The sequence below is a fragment of the Aphis gossypii genome, chromosome 3, assembly GCF_020184175.1.
Source record: "Aphis gossypii isolate Hap1 chromosome 3, ASM2018417v2, whole genome shotgun sequence".
NCBI lineage: Eukaryota > Metazoa > Arthropoda > Insecta > Hemiptera > Aphididae > Aphis > Aphis gossypii.
In genome coordinates this window covers 17422142-17448523 of record NC_065532.1, presented here as the reverse complement: position 1 = coordinate 17448523, position 26382 = coordinate 17422142, and the positions used below count along the sequence as shown (strand labels likewise).

General features: G+C 22.2%; 2 protein-coding genes across 3 annotated transcripts in view; one reads left to right on the top strand and one right to left on the bottom strand.

Annotated features, from left to right (window-relative positions):
* LOC114131001 (uncharacterized) overlaps positions 1–26382 on the top strand; it is an 89819-nt gene that overhangs the window by 17321 nt on the left and 46116 nt on the right. The window contains exon 2 of one of the 2 annotated variants that reach the window (XM_050202822.1): positions 1891–1975. The exons of the other annotated variant lie outside the window; for it this stretch is intronic. The gene's annotated coding sequence lies outside the window, so the exon portion shown is untranslated. The remainder of the gene's footprint in view (positions 1–1890; positions 1976–26382) is intronic. 2 annotated transcript variants of the gene reach the window in all.
* Positions 16595–19265, bottom strand: LOC114131014 (macrophage migration inhibitory factor homolog). The gene is made up of 3 exons (XM_027996137.2): positions 19097–19265; positions 18498–18670; positions 16595–17145 (listed from the first exon to the last, which is right to left on the bottom strand). Exons 1-3 carry the CDS (start codon positions 19202–19204, stop codon positions 17046–17048), a joined length of 381 nt encoding a protein of 126 aa, XP_027851938.1. The 5' UTR covers positions 19205–19265; the 3' UTR covers positions 16595–17045.

Here is a 26382-nt window from a genome sequence, read left to right as displayed (position 1 = left end):
AATTGATATTTTAAATAAAAAGTGAAAACTAAATAAATTATTATACTTTAACATTTAGAAACTTGAATTTAATAATTTAAATAAGAATGTTGAAAATTACCTTTTTAAAATAAGAATAGTATTAACAAACGAAAAAACCCGTTTTTAATCAGTCAATTGAATAGTTTAATTTAGTTAAGTGATATAAACGTATAATTTGATATAATTTACTATCTCCTTAGATTTTCGCGTTGAGTTAAATACATTAAAAACACTTACATAACAAACAAAATTCTAGCCTCTGTTAAGAAAATATTAATGTGATGATATAGGTATTGCTAATCTTTATAGCTAAGGTAAATAATTTTAAAACTTTATGTCGTTATTATATAATATTTTCATACGAGAGAAAAAATCATTGCATGCATTGTCATGTGACTAGTGGTAAGTTATTAATATCAATATTAAAAATGATTTCTTTTATATAAGCACCTATATAATATAGCCTTTATAAGAATAATGACCTTCTTTAAAAGTATTTTTTTACCAATTTTTCTTTGAACTATCATTGGAATATGCTTTTATTTTTACACGGCTTACATTTAAAAAATACAATATTTGTCTAAAAGTTTTTAGGTTTGATTTAAGATCTTTTTATGATTTAAACACGATAAAACATTTATGAAAATATTTAATTGAAATTTTAAAATTTTAAAATTTTATCTAGTTTTTCATTTTTGAATGTAATTTAAATAAATGTTAATTTTAAAATTTCTCTATGTAAAAAATATTAAAATGTGGTCATAGTATTGTTAAGTAATTATTTTTTACAACAATAAAATGTTAAAACTATTACAATGGTAAATGTGTGCTTTTATATTTTGTTTGTCATCACATCATTTGAAAAAATCATAAAAGTTTGCAAACTATTTTGTAGTTAAAAATATAAATAATTTTAAATTAAAATTTAGCTAATCTTGAATATTTAATACGAAGTTCTCCCATAAGTTGAACTTAGAATTCTAAAGATATCTTAAATTCATTACCATAGTTTTGATGAAAATATCTAAAAAAAAAAAAAAACAATTTCTCTTAAAACAATTTTTATTATTTTTGTTGTAATTCAAATCATAAAAACTTTAAACTATGTACTTAAATTATCATTTTCTATATAAAATGAAATTTTCAAAATATTTAGATTAATCTTAAGTTATTTATACCAAGAGAATATTCATACCGTTACATTTAGTATTGACTTATAAGCTAATAACAATAATATATTAATATATTATGAGAAATTAATATAATATGTTTATATTATTATTTTTGCTTATATTTTTAGTTCAATGTACCGTAATTTAATAAAAATTATTAGTCATTATATAAACATATAATATAATAATATCTTTAGAGATGTAGATTTATGATTAAGAAAAATGCAATGTGCTGGTGATATGTTGAGAATGTGACAATAAAGTCGTACCACAAAAAACAATAAAAAAAACCATGCCAAAGCGGCAAAGCACATCTCGAGCGTCGTAATGCTATAAGTATGGCACATAGAGTAATATTACTCTATTTATGTTGTGGTATTATAAGTTCCTGTTACTTCTCAATTAATAAATTATTTTTTTATTTTTATATTTACTTTAATAATAATATTTGATGGTGTATGTATTATTATGTATACCATATCCAGTTCTGACGAAGATGTTTTAATGTTATTATTATTTATTAATAAATAACAATATAGATTCAATGCAATTGGATCGTACATTTTGGGTACATCTTTCATCAAAAATAAAGCTTTTACACTAAGAATATTTTTAATTTGAAGAGAACTTTCATTATACTTTATACCCTTACAATTAAATTTCCGAATGTCACAATGTCATTTCAAAATTCTTTCAGACTTAGTATGGCCAAAGTTAGAAAAAAGTGACGTAAATTTTCGATCAGATATATCAGTTGAAGAGTGATTGATAATTACATTTAGGTAAGTTTTTAACTTATATTTGTTATAAACAAGTTAGTAAATAATTATCTATCACATATGTTTACTTTAAAGTGTTAAAAATGTATAAAGTATAGGTATTTTGTAAGTTATGTTCATTACATATATAGTTAGCTGAGAAAAAAATACATTACAACAAATTATAAAAATTAAAACCTTCGTAGGTACTTAAAAAATTGAGGGTATAAATAACTTGGTTATATTTTTTGATCGTCTCTGTTCAGAATATTATTTTTTGGGTGCAGTTATTTTATTGTTGAATTCAATTTTATTAACAGAAGAGTAACTGATCCATCAAAAATATTTAAAAAAATAAAATATCCATAAATATACAAACACTTAGAAATTTGAGGTCCAATACTAATGTACAAACATCCTTACTAATAGTATTTATTCTTATATTGGAACATCATTGAAGTATCTATTATTTATTATACTATAATAGTTAAATAAATGTTAAATTTTAATTAATATTATAACAATTAAATCAATATTATTTGTATTAATTAATTATTTAATAAATACATGTACCTTCAGTTATAAAAAATAGCATTAAATTAATATGAAGTAAAATTGATTCAATGTACCAATTAAATTTTTTTGTAGTAAGACTTAATACTCCATCAGTAATTTTTTATGGATCTTTCTTTGAGAAAGAATAATCAAGGTTTTAATATTATTTTAAACTACCCTCTCCGTATATATGCTAGTGTATGATTGTTATTTTGGTTGGTAGAAACATTACGTCTTTTTGATCTTTGTACATATAAAATGAAAACAAAAATAAATAATATAATTATTAACAATGTTATTAAAGTTTTGATGTAGGTAATTGGAGTCTACGGAAAAAACTGGTATAACTGTAAAAACTGGCAAAAAAAATATATATATATATATTTACGGATCAGGTATTTTTAAAAAAAATTAATGTTAAGCAAACTACAAAATATTTTTTTCTAGGTAAAATGGCTTATAGTTTAGTAAAAATCCATTTCATATCATTCATTTTAAACAAAACATGTACAATTCTTAATTTATACTTTTAACCAACAATATAATATAATCAGCACTTATCAAGCATTCTACTTCAAATTTACCTATTAAAGTATGATTTATCTGTATTTTACAATAAGATTAGTTAAATGTAAATGCATATTATGAGTTAAGTATTCTCGACTGTGTAGTATAATTACTGATACAAACAATGAACTAAAGAATTGCGAGTAATATACCTACTTATAAAAGATAGCATATTAATTAAGAAGAAATAATTCGATGCTGTGATTGTGATATTTTGAAAAAACCGTCACTATATAAGTCCAGTTTGTCTCTTTATCACTGGAATAATCATCTGATAAGAAACAGGGTCTGAGATAAAGTAAATAGATATATGAGTATAGTAGCGCACTTAACGAGAAAAAAGGGTGTAGTTGCCCTAGAAAACATTTAAGGGATGGCTGATTTTAAAGGCCATATACAGTTCGTGTAATAAATATACAAGTGTATGTGAAGGGTTGGACCTTTTTTTCCACTAGGCGAAAACGTCTAAATGCTACTAGGTGCGATTATTTAGTTATAACAATGATATATGTTAGTTGAATGTAAATTAACATTAAAACATTATTTAACAATGTTGTACAATGGATGATTCTGTATACAAAGAAAAATACTTTAGAATAAAATAGAAATTATTTTGTACTACAAGTGAGAATTTGAGATATTTCTATTGTTTCTATATTATTCTATATTATACTATTCGTAATATTATAAATTGTGTACCGTTATATTCTATAGAATATTAATTATTATGTATATTTATGCTACGATAGTGCTGATATATTTGCATCATATATTTTTTGTATATCTATTCCGCTACTTAGGAAACTCAGTCTGTTTATAATATTTAAATACCGTACAATTATAAAATAGTTTCTTACGTCATTTTACACGGTACGCATTTAAATATTTTTGTTTTTATTTACCTATAATAATCGTTATTATGTTATTTATTATTATTTTAAATGTATATTTTCTGAATTTAATTTACACTTCTTGTACGCTTTATAATAAAATATATAGTAGTTTGTTTTTTAGTTATATTAACCTACGTAGCCTACGTATATTATGAAATGCATTTTTTTTTTGCATTATTAATTATTAAAATTTTATCATCTCTTATTTCATTCGAATTATAATTTTTATTATATTTATTTGATTTCTGTAACATTTTCATTATCAATACTCCGAATTCTGATTACTTGAATAAAATGTTATTATTTGTCTCTTGATATTCTTACAATATTTACCTTTCAGCTTGTTGTCTGTTGGTATCCCATTACTTTATTATTGTCAAGAAATTTCTCTCAACTACATCACATTATATAACATTCATTGTATACATCATATATGTTTGAATGTTTTCAACTAAACTACCATTCCCTTTTACCACGTACTGAATTCTGTTCAAATGTATTTAAATAAACCATTTTGCTTGTGATTTCCGTTTTAATATTAACTTTTTAAACTACTCAATTAAAACATTGTATTTTTTTAAAAGTTTTTAATTTTAGTTTGCTTAATAATTTTTATTATTATTATATTTTAAATATTTATTATACTTAACGTATTTATAACGTTATACAATTTATAGTAGTTTATTATAAACTGTCTCAGTAACGTGGTTTTACTAATAAATTACATTATGATTCGTTGTATATTTAATCGATGATATAATTTAGTATTGTAATCATTAGTCTATATTAAAAATGAAAAATAATACAAATTAATTATAAAAATTATATTTTGCCTTTTAGTATTAAACAATAAATAAATAATTTGTGCGTTGAATGGTATTGGTGTATAACGTTTGTTCATTAAGTTAAGTGCGGCCATGTTAGTATTTAATTTTTCTTGAAATATAATGTAATCGATAATTTCACATTTCTGGCTAAATATTTAAGCTTTTTACGTTCATTTTAAGCTAAGACAGACATTGATTAAAAGTTGCCAAAATAAACGATGACAATTAAGTTGATTTCTTAAAACTTAATAGTTTAAAACCAGACTATTACATAATTTTGTATGTGACCATTTTGTATTATTATTTATAAGTTATAGCTTATATAAGTTTATGTCTGACGATTCAATTAGCAATATCATAGTTCATGTACAAGAGAATGAATGGGGGAGATAGCGTGAGATAGAGAGGAGTGAAGATGAAAAAGACACAAAAACAATTCATTGCACAGCAGCATCTTCGAATAAACGATATTATTTGAAGGGTAGATTGGAAGTTTATACAACTGCTATAAGATCGATCTTTCGACGGAAATACTTATTGCTTCCTGTTATTAGAGTTTTTCTTCCCCAGCCTCCATTTTCGTTCTTGTTGTCGTTTTTTTTTTATCTCGCTTACGCAGAAATTGAAAGCATTGTGAGTGGCAGATAGGGTATTATTTATTGATTTCCTATTTTCATATGTTGCTTGGTCTATACATACAATTTTACGATGTGTAAATAAAAAAATCTTCTCAATTTTAAATCAAACTCTTTTTTCCGAGTTTTATTTTTAATTGCGTACCCATCACGAATTCAAAGATAATTTTTTGTATTTGAAAAGAACTTGTGGTATTTTTAGAATTGATGTTTGATTTTTATAAATATATAAACAGAAAACAATTTGGGTAAATACTTTTTTTTTTATTTTACCTATGGTTTGTCTTAGCATAATACATTTTCCTTGATAACGCATCAATGGTTTTTTTTTACTGTCAAAAATGTTGGAAAATTATTACTAATACATTACTATACGTCTACACATGAAAACCATTATTTATTATGGTGCGGATATAAATAGAAACCACATATTTGTTCAAAAACACTGCTTTTTTAGCACAGATTTATTTCATATATCAGAGAACCTATGAATGAAAATTGGGTTTTGCATTCTTTTGAATAGGGTGTTTTTATATTTTGAGTTGGTACATATTTTTAGTATATTTTATAAAAATGTACGATAAAATATTCTACTAAAAATAAATAAATGAAAAATGGTATTATTTATTTTGCTTATTTTATTTTTATTATGTACTATATACTTTTACCAATGTAACAAATAAAACCGATTATACGTTATGACCATTATGGTTTGACAAACGACATTTTTGTCAAATAGTTTTAAATAATAAAATCGATTTATGTTTTATCATTTTTTATATAAAAAAAAAAATGACGAAGGGAATATTATAACATTTCATAATATATTAGTATATTTAATATTAAGTCGTATTTTTAAAACCATGTTTCTTCTTTTTTTTAAAAAAGACAAATCCACATCCTAGTTATTTTGATTTATTACTTTCACTACGGATCATATTATTTTATGTATACACGATATTGCATCATTTACACAATTTTTTTCGATACATAATTACGTCAATTGGAGAATACATTTAGAGAGATTTATTTTAATGGGTAATATTTGAAAAGGTGTTTATTTATATATAATTTTGTTTCAAACTTTATTTTCATACATTATTCAATAAAGAAAAGTTTGAATCTTTTTTTTAAAACTATATTTACTTTAATTTGTATTCATAGATTTATGAATAATAATTTCCGCAAAACAAATGTAATTTGAAATTTATAATTTTCGTTTTCGATTTGATATAAAATAAATAAATACATTTTTAAATATTTCTTTATAAACTTTAAATAATGAAATTATATGTAATTTAATAGTTAAATAAAAATTTATACAAATATTACAAATATCTTTTCAAATAAATATCATTTTAAAATTTGAAGATTTATTTCTGTGTTATCCAAACATTCATACGTATTCATTGTTAACCAACAAACAAGGTTTAGCTTAGTGTCATTTTTATAGGATGATAGTTATATATCATAATCTTTTCGAAGAAAAACGTTTTAAAATTTGCCAATAAAATACTTTGTTAATTAAAGCGAATCTTGTTTAAAAAAAAAAATATGACAAATCATTCCAATTTTTTTCAAACTTTTAAATTAGGTACCCTCAGTCAATAAAATAATAAAATAAATATTATTTTATACTTTTGTAAGTACTAAGAAATAACGATTTTGTTCCATATAATTTTAATAATCAGCGCATATCATTTAGATCATACCTATTTAGACACTGAAATAAATGTTCATTCTTTATATAAAACTGTTTTGCAGCTGATCATTTGATGTATCGAATAAAGGTTACTTTGCTATAATTGATGTTTGTCTAGACTGGTGCATGATACTTTATAACAAGAAAAATGTTCAATTAAACTTATATCAGTTACTCATTAAAAAATTCATACCTTACCCTGAAGTTTTATTTCTGCTTACCTATTTATTTTGAAAATACTTTTACGAAAAATAAATACAAGAAAGTAAAATGTTGTAAAGTTTATCTGATCGCAATCTAGAACTATGATTTATTGCGCGTATATATTGTACACATAAGTAATATAATCGCATAAAAAACTGAATAATTATTATTTCAGCGTTAAAGCTTGAATAAGTGTATTTTAATATAATTAATATTCTTCTAAAGCCGTTTAGTTTGATTAGTGTTAGTTTAAAATACAGTATTGAAAAAATTCAATTATAATAATATGTTTAGAAATTCACGATTTCTCTAAAAAAAATATAATGTGTATGTAAGAAGTATAATTGGAACTAGAATTTATAATATATGAAATAAAAACAAATAATTCATCTTTTGTCTTATGTCTTTTTTGAAAATTTACAGTTTGCTATTTACTATGAAATGCGTGTGGCGTATATTTAATATAATATTATATAGATATTCGTAAGTCTTTATAGTATTGTGCATTTTTGAAAAAGCTTTAAAGTAAATATAAACTTGCGTTTGTTTGTGATGGATATATTATTATGTACCTAGAGACATGACTCGTATATGTCGAAGGGTTATTGTTAAGGCGTTTTATTTGTTTGTTGTCTGTTGACTACATTGAACGAATTCCCATTGAGTTAATTTTGAATGAAATAACTTAGTACAAGCCTTTTGTGTAGTGTTGTGTAACAATGATTTACATTTAAGCACATAGGTATATATTGTTTAATTTAACCGATATTAAAATTCAGTGATTGTTATGAGTTTTGTATGCATTTTTTTACAATTTTATCATTAAAAAAATATAAAAAAAAACATAATTTGACAACATTTTACCGTTATAATATTTATTATAGACTTAACAATATCATTAAAATATGAATTAACATATACAATTAAATTAATTAAAATTGTATATATTTTTATACTTAATTTCAACAATTTGAAAAAAAAATATTGAATAACAACATAGTTAAAATTATTTTTAAACCACTATTATAATATAATATATGTGTTATCGCTTCCTTTATGAAGTGGTAATTGAATATTTATGATTTACGAGTTTTGATTTATCATTTAGTCCTTTTTCACGAGCAATGTATTTTAATTTTCAGTTAAATTACCTTCTTAAACTAGTCAATGATCAGTTTTTCGAGTTAAGAATTCCTTGGTCAATTGAAATTATTTTGGACGTTCTATTATTTCTTTTATCGTTAAAACAATATTAAAGAATTCAAAATGTAGTCATTTGAATTCTGTTTCCTGTTTGGGAATTAATAACTTTTATTAAAATTCCTAGCTTCATAACTAAATATTATACATAAATGTTTTATTTTTTAGTTCACACACTCAGCAGCATATTTTAATTTTGAATTTTAAATAATAATAATTGAATGTTGAAATGTTCATTGTCATGTAACTATTATAATAATTATTTAATGTTGTAGATATTAGCTATTATATAGTGATGTTAATATTACCTTCTTCCTTGTGGTCAGTATCAAATATTTATTATCAAGACCACATCCTCCATCTCTAAAACTTTCCAAATAATGCATGATGTTTTAAAGAATAAGATAATAATTTAACATTTTGGTACTTACATCAATAATTTATGGGATTACAGTTAATTTATATTTTACAACTTTATTTAAAAAATATTATTTAAGTATTTTATTTTATGATTATAAGGAGTATCAGCTATATTTCTAATATGTATTTAAATATACATATACACCCGATCGACAATTTTAAAATTATAGCTCTTTGTAGAATATTTAGTTATTTATTTATAACTTTTGGGAGTAAAAATTTAAAAAACCCTCAATATATGTTATGAAAGTGATGTAATATTATACAGTATACTATGAAATAATACTGATGATTGATTTTTTCCTCAGCGATTTATTCATAAGTCTAATGCATATTATTATTTCTCTCGTGTCACATACTGTTGATATAATATAGTTGTTAACGTTAACAATAAACTAATTTTTTACATTTTAATAAGAGAATATTACACCAAAAATGTATATATTTATTAATTGTCTTAACTTTCAAAATTTCAATTTACAAATATAATTAAAACTGCGGTTCACTAAGTAGTGTAATCTATATCTTTACAAGGTCATAAAATTAATTCAACTTAGTTATTCCTTTGTAACGCTTTGTTGATTATAGTTGTTAAGAGTGACAAAAATTTGAATTATATAAGTTTGTTAATTAGTTTCTGAGTTTTAGCATAAATTAAAAATTAGGCTACTATAATACCTACGAGTGTAAACTATATTATGAACAAAATTCGTAAAGCGATTTTGTATTGTCATTTACGATGGCTAGTAATAAATCAAAAAGTCGAAGTGTAGTGATTAGATTTGGTCAGTATAGAACTTTGTAATGTAATAACACAATTTTGTTATAGTGACTATAAACACTATACATATTACATATAGTATATAATTTAAAGTTTTAAGTTACCATTTAAAGGTTTTGGTGAGTGAATGACGGCAAAAGATTGAACAATCTTATAAACGTCCAGAAATATCTAAAATTAAATTATTTTATTATTTCAACAATATGGCCACACATCAGTTCATGGTAAATATACTTAGTTCATGAGGATAAAATCAAATACATGTATTTTCATCTAACGAAACAGTTATTTCAAAAGAATAAAGATGGTCACTCATTTATTATTTTATTTAGTTTCAGACAAAATTGTTTAGGTATAATATAAACTGTGTTTTATTTTGAACGATTGGATGATGCACAATAATTTTAAACATTGTACCTACTATTTTTTTTATATACCTATACATTTTATTAATCGATTAATAATTATTACCATCTAAAAAATTGTGTTAACCGAGTAAAGTGTATAGTTTTTTTTTCACTTAAACCTTTTAAAGTTTTTTTCTTCTTGTTGAAAACTAATTAAAATTTTACAATTAAATACCTAGATATATATTTTCAATTTTCATTTAATTTAACATTATTTTACATGAATAATTCCAAAAAAAAATCATAGCTATAAATGTTTCCAATTCATTTTCCATAACCCGCTTGATAAAAATCAATATATATATTATATACATGATATAAATTGTATATAAAATTAAACTTTATATTGTGCTTCATTTATGATCAAAGTATATAAATAGTATTACTATTATAATTATTGTTTGAAAGTTGACAGTTTAATAGAAGTGTATATTTCTGTAACACATAAGAAATTATAGTATACCTATGTAATATGTATACATTTATATTTTTATCACTTTATAAACAAATATTAAATATTTTTAGTTTAAAATACCTAATAGTTAAAAATTATTTTGTTAATATTCAATGAATTTATATTTAAAAAACAATAGAACTTTCGATGCTCCAGAATCATTCAAAATCATTTGATGAATAAAATAATTTTTCGTTTCATTGCAATTTAAAATAACAACAGGTACAATACTGCTTTAAGACAAAGAAAGGGAGTGACATGAATTTCCTTTTCTCAGTATTAGTATCTTTTTCATATTGTATAACATAGCATTTTATAGCTTTTTGTGAAATTAACTTTCATTGATACAGATAAAGCTTTAATTCAAAGCAATATTATTATTTTGGCGTTCAATATAAAGTGTGCAGTTTGTTGTTATGCTATAAAACCGGAAACGGTGTAAAATAAGTATATGAGCAACCGACTTTGAAGTAAATAAAACAATAATAATGCAGAAAGCTTAAATACACACTGTGAATTCAATAATGCAAACTTTATTTATTTCCTTTGTTATTATAACCTGAAATAATGAGTTCTTATAATAATATAATATGTATATTATTTTATAATGTTTTTTTGTTTTGTAATAAGTAGTTATTATTTGAAAACAATTAAATGATAAGTAGGTAATTTTTCTTAGAATCAATTGTTCTTTTTTGTTGCGATGGAAATTGTTATTTTAAAATATATTTTAGTATATTTTATGATAGTAAAAATGATTTTTGTAGTAAGACGCACTCGCATTATTGCATCTGCCCTGTGAACATATCACTGTGTCCAATGACTATGACGCTGATACGCCCACAAACGGAATAGACAAATACAGACACCTTTGCCATGGTTTCTTTTACGGAGGTTCAGATTGCTATTCAACCTACTTAATATCGCAACCTTTAGAATATGGATGTTAGTTATTCACCAATCATGTTGACTCCTATTTTTTATTTAATAACAAGTCTATTCAAATTTAGATTTTTATAACTTTTGAAAATACTTAAAGATAATATTTTTAATTTTTTAGATTTTTTCTACTACCTACTTATGGAACATCCCGTGGTGATTCAAACTTCGGTTTTTTAAACTTTCTTTTGTTTTTTTTTTGTACTGTAAATTATTTGATTGATACATATTTTTAAATTTTGATGTAACTATAATTAAAAATTCGATTCAGAATAATTTTTAATAGTTTATTTATCAAAATATTTATACTATAAGAACACAATTTTTAAAAATAGCTTAAAAAAATATAGATTTTAACTTGTGTTTCTATTCTTGCAGGACCATTTTTATAAATGATGAATATTGGTCGTAATTTTATTTAAACTGTTCTTCTAAATCTTCTAAATATATTATCATGGACTTTTTATCTTTAGTATACAAAGTTTATAAATCAAAAACTGTTCATTAAGAGTTAAGAAATATATTCTGAAAAATTATCCATAAAATTATTTACATTAGAAGAGGGGTAGGTAGTTATTTTTAAAACAAAGGTTTGTATCTCCATAGAAAACTCCTTAAGTAGTAACAAAAATCTCAAGAATTTCAAAATATGGTCTTTAAATATATTTGAATATTCAAATAATAAGATTTTTAATAACTGCGTTATTGAAGAAGAAAAAGGACAAATAGTATATCACCCTACATAAAATATTGCTATTGGTACGTTCATTTTCATATTATAAATCATACTTTCACCAACATGCTTCACCAATCGTTTTAAATCATTTTGTACAATATTAAACTTACAATGATATTAGATGTATGTAATATTATTAATTAATACAGCCCAAATACACAAAAAAATATTGTTATAATTTATTTTTGTCTAACGTTTGCCGTATGACGTCAGACAACATACTTCTACTACAACACTTAAGTTTAAATTCATATTTTTTCTATTATAGATTATCATATTTACTATGACAGAGAAGTTTCAGAACTATTTGTTGGTTTTTCCTAAAATGCAATCCTATAGCTCTACTATAAGAACTATACATTATTTGTATTATTTTATTTTAAATTTTTATTAGTTAACTTTTTATACCATGTCATGCAATTAAGATTTTATCTTAAGTTTAAAATAAAATCTTTGGTATATTTTATTTATAATTTATTGTGTACACTGTTTTCATGAAATAAACAACCATAGAACATGACGTTTTCATTACTACTGTAATTTTAATTTTCATTATAGTATCTCATCATCTATAATTTATTTTAATAATAGTATAAAATCAAACATAGACATACACTTAGAGAACATAAAGAACTAGAGGAAGTCATTAGTTCGAGACCTAACATTTTCAAATAAGATGCCACAAAACTTAGTGGCTAAAAGTATATAAAACGTTACATATTCCTTCAATGTTTAAAAATATTTAACTATAATATAAATAAAACATAAAGAAGAATAATTGAATCTTTTTATAAGCATCTTTCTGACTGATTTATATACGTACTTAATAGAAATTTAAAATTAAATTAAACCGTAATTTTATTGATATTTACCTAATATATATTATATTATATAAAAAATTTACATTAATATATTACAATAAGTATATATTATGTCTATTCTTTATGAATTCCTAAACCGTTCAACCGATTACGATTAAATATGGTACAGAGATAGATTAGATATCGGGGAAGAAGATATGTTTATTTAAAAAGGGAAAAGTCCAACCCCGGTGCTCAAACAGGGATTTTGAGATTTACGAAGAAAATGTTATTTATACATAAATGGTTCCTATTGGTTTATAATATTAATAATAATTAGTTGTAATAAAAATTATTATTATTAATTATTACTGAAAGAACAGTAGTACGTCTTTCATAGTTATTCATTTTTATTTAATTGTTGTTTAATTATTATAAAATAAAACATATTATTCATATGAAGTTGAGTTATTTTTAATGGACACCGAAGTGCACGGGGGTTAAGCTAATATAATATACAAATATATATTTATATAAAACTGTATACTATAATAATATTCAGTGTATTAAAATAAATAACACTTAAATGCTAAAAAATATTTATTTAAATCTGAAAAAATTAAACAATAATAAAATATTAGATATTTTCAGAAGTTTTTAAATTATATATAACATAAGATATACTGTATGTATATACAATTTTCAAGAAATTTCAACATTTTAGTGGAAAATTGATCAAAACTTAAAGTGTTCTGAACTCTACACAGTTTTCTAAAAAAAAAAAAGCTTCTTAAGATATTTAAAGATATAAGTCTGCAGTACCACCTGTGTCTATTACTGTCAATCGATTTATGAAAGTTTCGAAGATATTTTAATGCTTATAAAAAAATGTTATGTATTAACCGAACTCGCTTAGCTGGTATATAAGTTATAATATACCTTTATGATTAAAATAAAGTGATGATAATTAATAGTTTATAATCATTTTATTTATTTTAATTGAAATTTTAATTTTAAAATAGTACCTACTGAGGATATATTTTAAATTATATTTATAATTCAACAACTGTATGAAAATAAAATACTTAAATTAACGGTCGTGTTATTGGTTTTAAATTTAATTGATTTACCAAATAGTAATATTTACAAAACGATGTTTGACTTACTGTTATATAACAAATCATCAAAATATTTGAACATGATATTTTTTATTTATTCATAAACTTAAATTTCGGAATGATGAAAAAAAAATATTTTATATCCTGTAATAAATATGAGAATACTAAAATATTTATTTAAGTATAGTAAAGTTATATTTTTCATACTTCCGAAGCAATAGGCATATTTTATAATATTATTTACTATGTACTAATATAATATAGTTATACATTTATTTCTCATTTATTTATTCTGAGTACCTATAAAATTATACATTTTATAATAATATGTGAAGTATTTATAAAAAAATAAAAACATTTTGTTTTTAATAAATAATATTATTTTACAAGTCACTGGACTTTACGGAAAAGTGAGCTAATTCATTTTGAGACACTATTTTGTTAACGTTGTTACACAATATTAGTGGTATTATTATTATTATTTTTTATTTATAATAATGACTTGATGATCGTTTAATATTATTACCAGCTTAATTAGCTTAATTTCTATTGTATAAAAATTTCATTCTATCCATAATATTGGTATTAGTTATAAATTATAACAATTGGCTATTAAGTGTTAATTCAGATGTCCTAATTGAAAAACAAACTTCAGTTATAATTGTTATATTAATATGTTGATAAATATTAGGTACATACTACAGGTGCCTTTCCCTGTTCAAAATTTATTTAAAACATACTTCACTCACTTATAAAATTATTTTATAAGTAATTATGATAACAATAGGTAAATAATCGGTTCCGGTATAGGTATAATGACAGTATAATACTAAGAACATCAAAATAATTCTTCTTTTTCTTTCTTTGGCTTTTATTACTACAATATATTTAGCCTCTCCATCAATATTTCTCTGTATATTATCTTCCGAACCTGGATTATATTTCTTTATTTGTGTAGTTACTTAAGTCTTTCCAAAATAATTGGAAACTAAAACAATTTTAAAATTAATACAATGCTAACTAAACAAATATTATTACAATAGTATTTATAATATGTAAGTATATTTTTTTCATTATTTTTAATTCCATTTTAATTTTAAAATAAAAATGTATGTATTTATAAGTTAAGACGTATTTTAATTGTTTTAAACAAATTGCAATTAAATTCAATACTCAAATTTAATACAGTGTACCATATGTTTGAATATATATTATAATCTACTCGATATCGTATTATTATATATACGTGAAAATGAAATTCAATATATTTCATTAAGCAATATCATTTCATGTGATTTACATATCAATTTGTTTGTTACATAGTACAATTTGTATCTAAAGCAATATTAAACAAAATTCACCTACAAATTACTAAAATATATATTTTTTTAATTGATAACATTAATTTTGTAGTAAAATAAATTGATATAAATTGTAGTTAATACAATTTTGATTATACTCTTCTGATTTTTTGATAATATACTCTTGAATATTAAACGAATAAACATTACTGTTAGTAAAATAATATAATTTACAATAAACATAATTAATGGCATTTTATCAGTTTTATAAATATAACTCGTAATCCACAATATTTTATGAATCCATTTAATGTAAAACACTCCTTATTTCAAATACTATTAACGTTTTTAAAAATATTTTTTAAAGTTATTGGAGATATAAAAATTAAATTATGGAAAAGTAGTTTAAAAGATAAGTTTGAATGATTGTAATAGAAGTACAGATGTACTCTAAAAATGTTTTTCCACCACTCCGCTTTTTTAACTTTAAATACTTATAACTAGCAAATTACTTTTCTAAAAATTGATACTTTAAATTTCTATAGATCGAAATATTCCGAATAATATTTTGCTTCGGAATATGAAATTTAAAATATATATTATCATTTAAAAGAGTAAAAAATTTAACATTTTTAAAATATTTAAATTGTTTTCATTTGAAAAATATTTTAATTTTGAATATAATTTTTTTTTATTATCAACTATTTTCTCATTAAAAAATAAAATTTCAAATAAATATTTACATTTAGAACATTTGAGCCAATGTAGCTTTCAACACACAATAGTAGTTATAAAAATAATCAACTAACTTTATTTAAAGGTTTCAAAAATATAATTAATTTAAAATTATTAAATAAAACAATCTATATTCCATCGTTTAACAAGTTATATGTATAGATATACACACACGTATATGGCACAAGCAATTATTTATATAATATAATATTATAACTACTTCAACTATAAAATGTAGTGTATAATTTCTAGAAATTCTATATGTAGAATAAGAGTTTTTTAAATTTATTTTATCAATTTATATAATTATCCATACTTGTATGACCTGTTTTAATATGACAAATTATAAAAATCAATGACAACATAATCTTAATATTTTAAAATATATACAGGTTAATTAGCCAGGTATGCACACATCCATTTTATACTTTACTAATATAATATGTATTCAGATTTTGATTTTTGAGAAATATTTTAAAGACCTTATTTCCAAAACTTACATTCATTATGATGCAATAAATTAGGAGTTTCTTATTTCTATTAAATGTTTGTTTAATATCTTTGTTCAACAATTATCAGTAAAAAATGATAATCCTTATTGTTTTTGTGTGATAAATTTGTCAGGATAGTACTTGAATAATATTGAAAATATAAATTCGTGAAAATATAGCCTTTTAGTATATTGGATGATTTCAAAAATCAAAATTTGAATAATTGTATTATTTAAGAATAAAAGGGGGTAAGCATGCTTTCTAAATTTCTCTATATATAATTATATAATTTTTTAAAATATCAATGTACGTATAAACATTTTTTTTCTTTAAAGTCGTTTTCCTTTTTCAACAGTAAATAGCTGATGGAAAGTGGTTCCAATATGACCGGTAGTTTCTTGAGAATTTGCTTGTAAATTTATCATCAGTCTAAAAAATAAATAAAATTATTATTAATTTATATGAATTTGTTAGTATTTGTTTAATGTTACAAAATAGTTGTTGATTTATCAAAGATACATAGTATATAAAATAAAAATCATTATTTTTATTTGTATTGGTTCAAAGTTTTAAACTAAAATTTGTAATACAATTATTTTGGTTTTTCTAGAGTTGACATTTTATTAAATATTATTTTGTTTTATGCTTCATGAACTGTATAAGCTTTATAATTAACACAACTCTACTACGCTTTATAGAAACATAATTAAATTCGTTAGAATAAATTACTAACAGGATGACTTTTTATCGTGATGCAAATATTTTATGTTTTTTATACTTAGATGTCCATACATTAAAAGTATAAAAAAAATGAAAAATAGTTCTTCTAGAAAAGTAATATCGTTTTATGCTTGGGTAAGATATTGTGTTTTTGACGATAAAAATTACCTCCGTAGTAAGTTTCGTAGTTTGTAATAGAATGAAAATACAATTAATAACTTGATATAACCAATATTATGTTAAGTCGTAATTATATGGTTTAAAATATAGAATCTATTAAAAATTATTATTGTGATTTTAATGTTGATTATGTTTTAATAGTTAATCGATGCATAAACCTGTATTCAAATATTAAATGTTAAACAACAAACATTTCTAACATGGTACTCTGTTGGTAATTGGTCTGTGACTTACGAAAGGTAGATTATCTTTCTAAATATTTTAAATTAATCATTTATACATTTTTACTTAGGCATAAAATTATTTGGGAGTGTTTGTGATTTTAAAGAATTAAAAAATGTACTTCAAATGCTTGTAAGAAATATTGTGCTTGTATATATTGTATTTAACATTTAAAAACTTATGATTAAAGAATCTGGTATTTTATTTGTAAAGATTTTGAGTTAATAAGATGTGTAAATATTCATACTAAAGAGACTAAAAATTTTAAATGTTTATAGTAGCTCAAAAAGATTTAAAATTCTTTTAAAATTGTACAATGTGTATAAAATATAATCAAAATCAAGAAATAATTATTATATATATATATAAACATTCAATAAAAATTTCAAATCTGTTTTTGAGTAAAAATTCCTGTTTTTCCTTACTATTTTGAAAATTACTAGGAACTTTTTCTTTTACTACTACTCCAAAGTACCATATAAATCCAATTTTCTATTAGAAACGACCTTCAAAGTTGACAACATTTTTACTTCCTTCAAAGACAAAAAGGACAATGACAGAATAAAAGAAACGCACATTATGTTATGATAAATACATTTATCTTTTCAGTTAGAATCTAAAATTGTATTGCTTTGAATTATCCCTATGTTGGATCTTACTTATTTTTTGGAATTCCAAGAGCTTTATGTACATGGTCAGTCATAATTTCCACGTGTTTGGGATTCTCTTCTGGTCCCAAACTCCCAATACTTGTTACTTGAATAAATCCACAGGGATCACTGGAACCGCCAAGTGTCATTTTTACACCAGGGTTTACTGTTGCTACGCAATACTATAAATAAGTAATAGTTAACTATTAATTATATTTTAACATTTTAAATAAATACAATTATAAATTATTTTTATGATTCGTTGTATAGGTAAGTTGTTAATACAATATTATAAAATTTTATTCATTTAAATGTTGTTTGTATTACGAGTACCTATATAGCTTAAAAATTACATTTTAATAATTTTTTAAATTTTAATAAAAGAATTATTATTTGAATGGAATATTGTTTTTTTGTCCATAGCTCAAATACGTATCTGTATACAATTTTTTTCTTCTAAATTACATATAGCTAAGTACAATTTTAGTTTCACAATTGCAGAGGAGACAATAAATTTAATTATATGATAAGATAATTCAAATATATAGTGTAAAATGTAGATTCAAAACTGTTCAAAATTAAAAAAAAGTTTGTTACTTTGTACTTACTGAATGTCTTTTCCCTAGACTTTTAGAAATAAGACTAGTGCATGAGTTCAAAAATCCTTCAGGAATTTTTGAAGCTGGTAAATTTGTGTCTACGCTTAAACGTGGCATTTTGTTATTTTTCAGAACGTAATACACCACTAACAATTAACTCAATACTAAACTATAATTAAATTGAGCAGTCATATTTATGTTAGTAAAATATTGACATAATTTTTATGTCATTCATTTTTTTTTTATCAACTGATAAAATAATATTATTTTTTTATATATTTATTACACAATAGATCATTAAAACAAAATACACGATACAATTTAATATTAACATTAATGACATATTTAATAAAACAAAAAAATATTCTTACTGAAAAAACAACATTTATTGCACATTATTTATAATTATGTTATAATCTATTATACGTAATCCACACGTCTAATTGATTTTTTTTGTTTGGTGAGACAAAATTATGATGTTGCAATATCTTATAAGTTATGATATAACTTTTTCTTTTTTTTTACTATTTGTTTTATTATTACATCAAGTTGTTATACTTATGTAATGTAAAATATGTGTATACCGTATATATTATAATATACAGTTTGGTATAAAATTGATGATGAAAACGTTAAAAATGTTTAAATAGATAAATATTAATTATTTTTGTTAGAAACCATTAATTTCTATTGATCGATACTTATAAAATTAAGAATTTTTGAAGATTTTTTTAATGAATTTAACTCTATCCCTAGCGACTACAATCTACATAGAATATAGAATAATTTGATTTGTCGATTATTTACTTTTTTTGTCCGACATATCATTTTTACATCATTAAAATTATCGACTAACTATTTAATATGTATTTTCGATAGGTACCTAAACAGTAAGTTTTCTAATGCAAACATTAGAAGAATTAAAAAAAAAATTCTAATAACTTAAGAAAAATGTAAAATGTTTTTCAGTATTCTTCTCAATATATTTTTGATAACATTGCATAAGTTTCTTCAAGAACTTTCAGTAAAGTGAGTTTCTTTTCAGAGGAACCTGCAATAGGTAATATTCTCAGTGGCGACTTCCCTACATTTTCCTCTGAAAAGTTTTTTTCTTTAAGAAAATCGAATAATTATAACAAACGTTTGTTTTTTGTAGAGTTTTTGGGAAACAGAGAAATTTAAAAGTGAAATTTTAGTTATCACCGAGGTTATCGATTTGATACATAGGAATTAAAAAGTTTTAAGAAACTTGGAGCAAGAATAGATATTATGTCGGAAAATAGTTTATGTCCTGCTGTAAATAATACATTATTTTATTATTGCTGGCATAAGGAAACCCATTGTTTGAATATCTATCATGTACCAAATTAGTTCATAGTCGTGTTCATTAAATTGAATAATAATCAATATTTGATGACCTATTATTATTACAAATAAACAAAAAAAAATAGTTCATGTAAAATTATTTATTTGTTTAAGTAATAAATATAATCGAAAGAAAAAAATTTCTAAGGTGTGATAATGATACTTTCAATAAATCTAATAAATAATAAATTATTTACCTAAACACTAAATAATTTTATAAGTTTCAATATGTGATATTAGATTTTTAAATAAATAAGACCAAGTTTGGTTTGATATTATTTAAACCATCGTTTTGCAAAATATGGTTACATTTCAAAATAAATTTCGTGACAATTTTAGAATAAGGATTTAGTTATAATAGAAAAATATGTATTAATAATAATTTATGTTTGCATGTGTTTCATGGAGTCTCGCTAGATATTTATGTTAATAATATTAATATTTATTTGTACAGATCCATAGTACTACCAATAAGTTGCAATTTTTATCATATTATACGCGTTCCTAATCTATAATCTTTCTATTACTTTAAAAACCAATGAATCGTTAAAAAGTCATTCAAATGAACCATCGTTACCAGGTATGTATCTTGGAAATTAATCAATGTCACTAAAGATTAAAATTAATATAATATGATTGTGTAATGTGTTAGTTATGGTAGTTATGCCTTAAGCATACATTTGATATTTAACTATCGAGCAAAATGGTATATTAATTCAAAATATTTAAAATTTATAAGCTTAAACAATTGAGCCGTATTCCACTACGGAATTAGTTTATACTAACTAATAATTATAGATAATAAACTTTTGGGCTTTGCCATCTGCCATGTCTATACACTTAAAAACAATATAATCAATTAAATGTCTATTCTAATATTTTTTATTTATAAAATGTATAATTTTACAAGAGTATTTAAATTATGTATGGAGTATAAAAGTAGAATTAAAATTTTAAAATGTTAAGTCTCAAATTGAATACAACATTTAAAATTTAATTATATTATAAACAAAAGAAATATACAGTGCGTGTTTAACTGGTAGTCGGTAAAAAAAAACCATAGAAAAAAGTATATAGGAATAATCGAACTCACAAATAAATAAAAGACTGTAATAATATGACGTGTTACATTGAATTTTACCACAAGTGTATATTATACAATTCATAAATGACATCACAATTTCTAGAAGTTATTATCATAGTGGAACAGACGAACAGTGTAAAGAAATGGAAGTGGGTATATCTAAACATAATATTATGTAACATTTATTTACCAAATTAATTTTTCATAAAAATACGTAGAAAATATATTCAATAATAACTCTTATCAAAACCCATTATAGTAATAGAATACTTTAACAAACACAACGTTAGATGGTATGTAGTTCGATAAAATGCAATATAAATAGGTTCATTCTTCTTAATAACTCAGAAAAAATCCGATCGTAGAAAACCAATCAAATGGTAGTTTCTTTCACAATGTGTTTGACAAACGTTTGCTCAACGATTCAATTGGATGATCATTTAATACAAAAATTATAAATGCAAAAGCTGTGATCAATTTTCCATAATTTTATTATACATTTTAAATAATAATTATACCTCGACACAATGATTTTAATATACTATCGTAGTCCCTGTCGGCTGTCAAGAGATATAGAATTTGTGAAACTCAAATTGGATACTTTTTATGGAACTCCTCAAAACTAAAATAACTCCTACCAAAAATAAAAAGTATAGAAAATATAGTTAAAAGGTTCAAGAAGAAAATCTTTTAAATAGTTAATTTAAACAAAGGGAAACCCGAAATCAAAACTAGTTTCTGACAAAATCGATTTTGCTTATTTTTTCTCAGAATTATTGTTATTTTGCAAGATAAAAAACCTGTAATACATAATATTATTGAATACTTATTACTGTTAACTGATGGAGAAATGTAACTAATTTACTATTGAAATAGATAGTAATATTCGTTATTTTAGAACAGTATAATTCATAATTTTTTATTAAATTTAAAGATTTATCCAAAACGAAAATTTTAAGAGATAATCTATACTAAATCAAATAAAAGGCAGAGAGGACACATAGATTTATAACCTAACATATGAATGACAGTGAAAATTTTTTATTTGACTACTAATCTGACAAATGATCGATTTTCTATTTTAAACTGTATCAAATTAATTGTAATTAAATTATTAAATGCATCCAGTATTTTGACAGTGTTATCTCGATATTTAAAACCACTTACAATATTTATAAATATATGAAGTCAATATGAATATAATATGTTGGTAGATGTAGAATGTAGATTCGTCGAAATAAATTGAACAAATGTGTATTTGTAAAAACAACACATATTGTTTTATAATAAATTGATAAATATGGTTTATTTTATGTGTTTGTATTGCAAGTTTTTATTATTATTATTATTATTTTTTTTTTATAATAATTGCCACTGTTCATGTGTCAATTAATGTTTTATTGAGTATAGATTACGTAAATAATTGAGTTAAATTAATTTCATTTTATTTTAACTGTAGAAAAAATACAGATTATATACTGAAGTAATGGCGGGTACTATTATTTAAATACATAAACGGATATTCAAATACTCATTCAAACAGTATATTGTCCCAAATTTAACTAATGTTATTGAATAATACCCAATAAAGCAATAACACAATATATATTACTACCGGGAATATAAAAAAAACTGTAAGAAAACGTTATTTACAAAATTATAAAAATATTATTCGATGAAAATAACATCCATGTATTTATTTTATAATATAGACTAGGTATAAGATTATTTTATTCAAGATAATCTGTTTTTATACTAGGCTATAATTAAATATTTAATACGAACAAATTTATTGTATTATAATAAATCGACAATTTAGTCTCTAGAGATATTGATCAACATATTTTTGAAGTATTATGTCTCAAGTAAAAATATTACAAAAATATTAGGTTTTAATAACAATATATTTTATTGAAGCACGAAATATTTTTCGAATGCAATCATTATACCTATATTATAGTTACCTATTGGCATCATCGAGTGTCCAAGTAAAGTGTTGTGACTGGATTATGCGGTAGATAAGTTATAAGTGATTGAGGTAATAATATACAAAAATCTACGTGGATAAGTAGAATATAATACGTTTGTCTGCCGAATAAAAAAAAAAAAAAAAAAAAAAAAAAAAAAATGAAAGAAAAATAAAAACCTTACCTAACTAACAAATAAAATTATGATGTAGAATAGTGCCTCTGTACATACCTCGTTACTCGTTACACTAAAATATTACAATATAATATATACGAAGTAAATTTGAGTTATCTGTTGACAATTCAATTTAATTACAGGGGTGTTTAATTTTTCCTATAAATAACCCAAATTTCAGTTTCTGGTTCTGAACAGATTAATTATCCCTGATTAAATAAACACAATATTAAATAATCTCTAATCACCTATTTGAAGTTAATTTAATGCATATTGTGTACGGTGTGAATTGATTGTTAATATATCTTCCAAATGCCGCTATAAGTTTTATAATTATATACTATTGTCCATCATAAACTATTTCATTCTAGAAATTACTTGTAATAATGATTATTATCTATTTATTATAGGCTACAAACTTTGCTTAAGTAAACTTTATATAAAAAATTAAAATTATAAAATTTAACATAATTATTAGGTACATAATCAATACTCATATTTAAGCTGTAAAATATATAATACCCTTTTTTACTTTAAAGTTAAGACAGGATTAAGTCGAAAAAAAATTGTGAATATATTTATTATTTAAGTTAAACCGTTTATTAAAAAAATTTAACAATTAAAATCTACTTTTATTTCAACAATTTTTTTATAATAATATTTTTGTACGTGCTTTCGTAAGTATTAACTCTTGTATTGTTCTTGTTTATTAATTAAATAATAAGAATAAGAATAATAAAAAAAACATTCTTAAACTCAAAATATTTAATTTGTTTTAATTATTTATTAATAATCTGGTTTGAAATAATTACATAAAGAACATTACAGTTCCGTTTTAATATTGTCGCTCAATTAAAATGTTTTTTTATTTCTTTTTTTTTTTTTTTGTTCAATATTTTAATGTAGATTTACATTGGATACTTAATGCAAGTTATTGAACGATGAAATAATAATATAAAATAAAGAATTAACAAATGTAAAAGAAAGTTTAAAAATTATATTTAAAAAAATATTATTTTAACGTACCTATTTCAAATATTACGCATTGTTTTCAATTTTTTTTTCACAACCAAACTTTTTGTACATAAATTTATACAATATACTTGTACAGTAAATACATATGTGTAGACAATAGACATAACGTAAAAACGAAGGATATGTCGTAATGCATAATATATATATTTTTTTAATGTAATTATCCTTTTACAGTCAATTATCTCTTATATAAATCCAAATCTAATGTTTATTTCTATTTTTATGTATTTTATATAAAGTACATTATAGTCGCTCAAATAAAGTATTAGTTTATAACCGATACATTATACTGATGATTCATCAAGCATACTAACAAATTTAAAATGTATAATACATTTATTCAAACTCTGATTTTTAAAATATATTTAAAGGTTATTTTTTCAAATTCCTAAGATTTTTTTGTACTATTTAAGGAGTATCCTGTAGACTGCGATGATACAATATCTGATTTTTAAAATGAGAACCTTTTTTTTTAATGCAAATTATTTAGTGCATGATTTTTGTTTAAACTATATGACATATTATCTAGTTTAAAATATTTGAACGAGTAGTTTTTTTAATTATTAAGATATTTATTTTAAGTATAATAATCCTTAAAAATGATTTTATAAAAATATAAAATTTATATAATACCAATTATAGTATATTTTATTATACTTGGACCATTTTTATAAATTATAAATATTCGTCTTTAATATAAATTTATTTTAATATTATGTTTATCCATAATGATAAAATTATGTTTTAGGTAACTGAAGAAAAAATATTAATAGTTTTAATTTTTAATGACAAAAATCAAATTCAAATTATAGTTAATATATATAAATATAAATATTAAAATTATTCATAAAAAAAAAGTACCTACTTTTTATTAAAATTAATACGGTACCTAAACTTTTATTGTACCAAAAATTAGCATATAATCGTATATGAAATAACCACATATTGACGAATTAACATATTTATTGGTTTATAAGACACATAATATTATTTTAAATCGAGTAATGTATTATTTTTAATATTTTATTTTATTGTATAGATATATTTTTATAGTTGGATTTGCTAAAATATATAATCGATTACACCACACTTCGGTGAATATTTCATTTAAATACTGTTTAAACGTTTAAGTGTTAATAAGTTGATAATAATCCGATAATTTGGATTCTAGGCCAAGAACCCTGTTGGTTTTACAAAAATCATATTATGTACCATATGTTTTGTGCCTTACGTGCTGTTTTACAGCAGAACATTTATTTTAATATATTCAACGTTTAAGGTGATCTCTGGTATTCAATTTAGTTGGTACTTTGAATAGTCAAAGGTAGAAATGCTAAGTATTTTACTTGAAAATTATTAACAACTAACGAAAAACAGCTGAGAAACAGAAATATTTTAAAGACACCGGTTTTTGGCAAAAAGTTTTAGATTCTGAGCGGAGCAATGAATGTTTGTATTTTACAAAGATGACGTGTGTTATCGTTTTTTTGTGATTCTGAACACGATATATAGTCGAAAAAATATTGGGTTTTCATCGTAGAGAGTAGTTTTGGATAGTAAATCGAATATATTATATTATGTGTTATATAAATTATGACGAAAATAAAAAACGAAAACTTTAATATTATTGTGTTTTTGAAACACGGTATTGTAGTTTTAATTACTATAA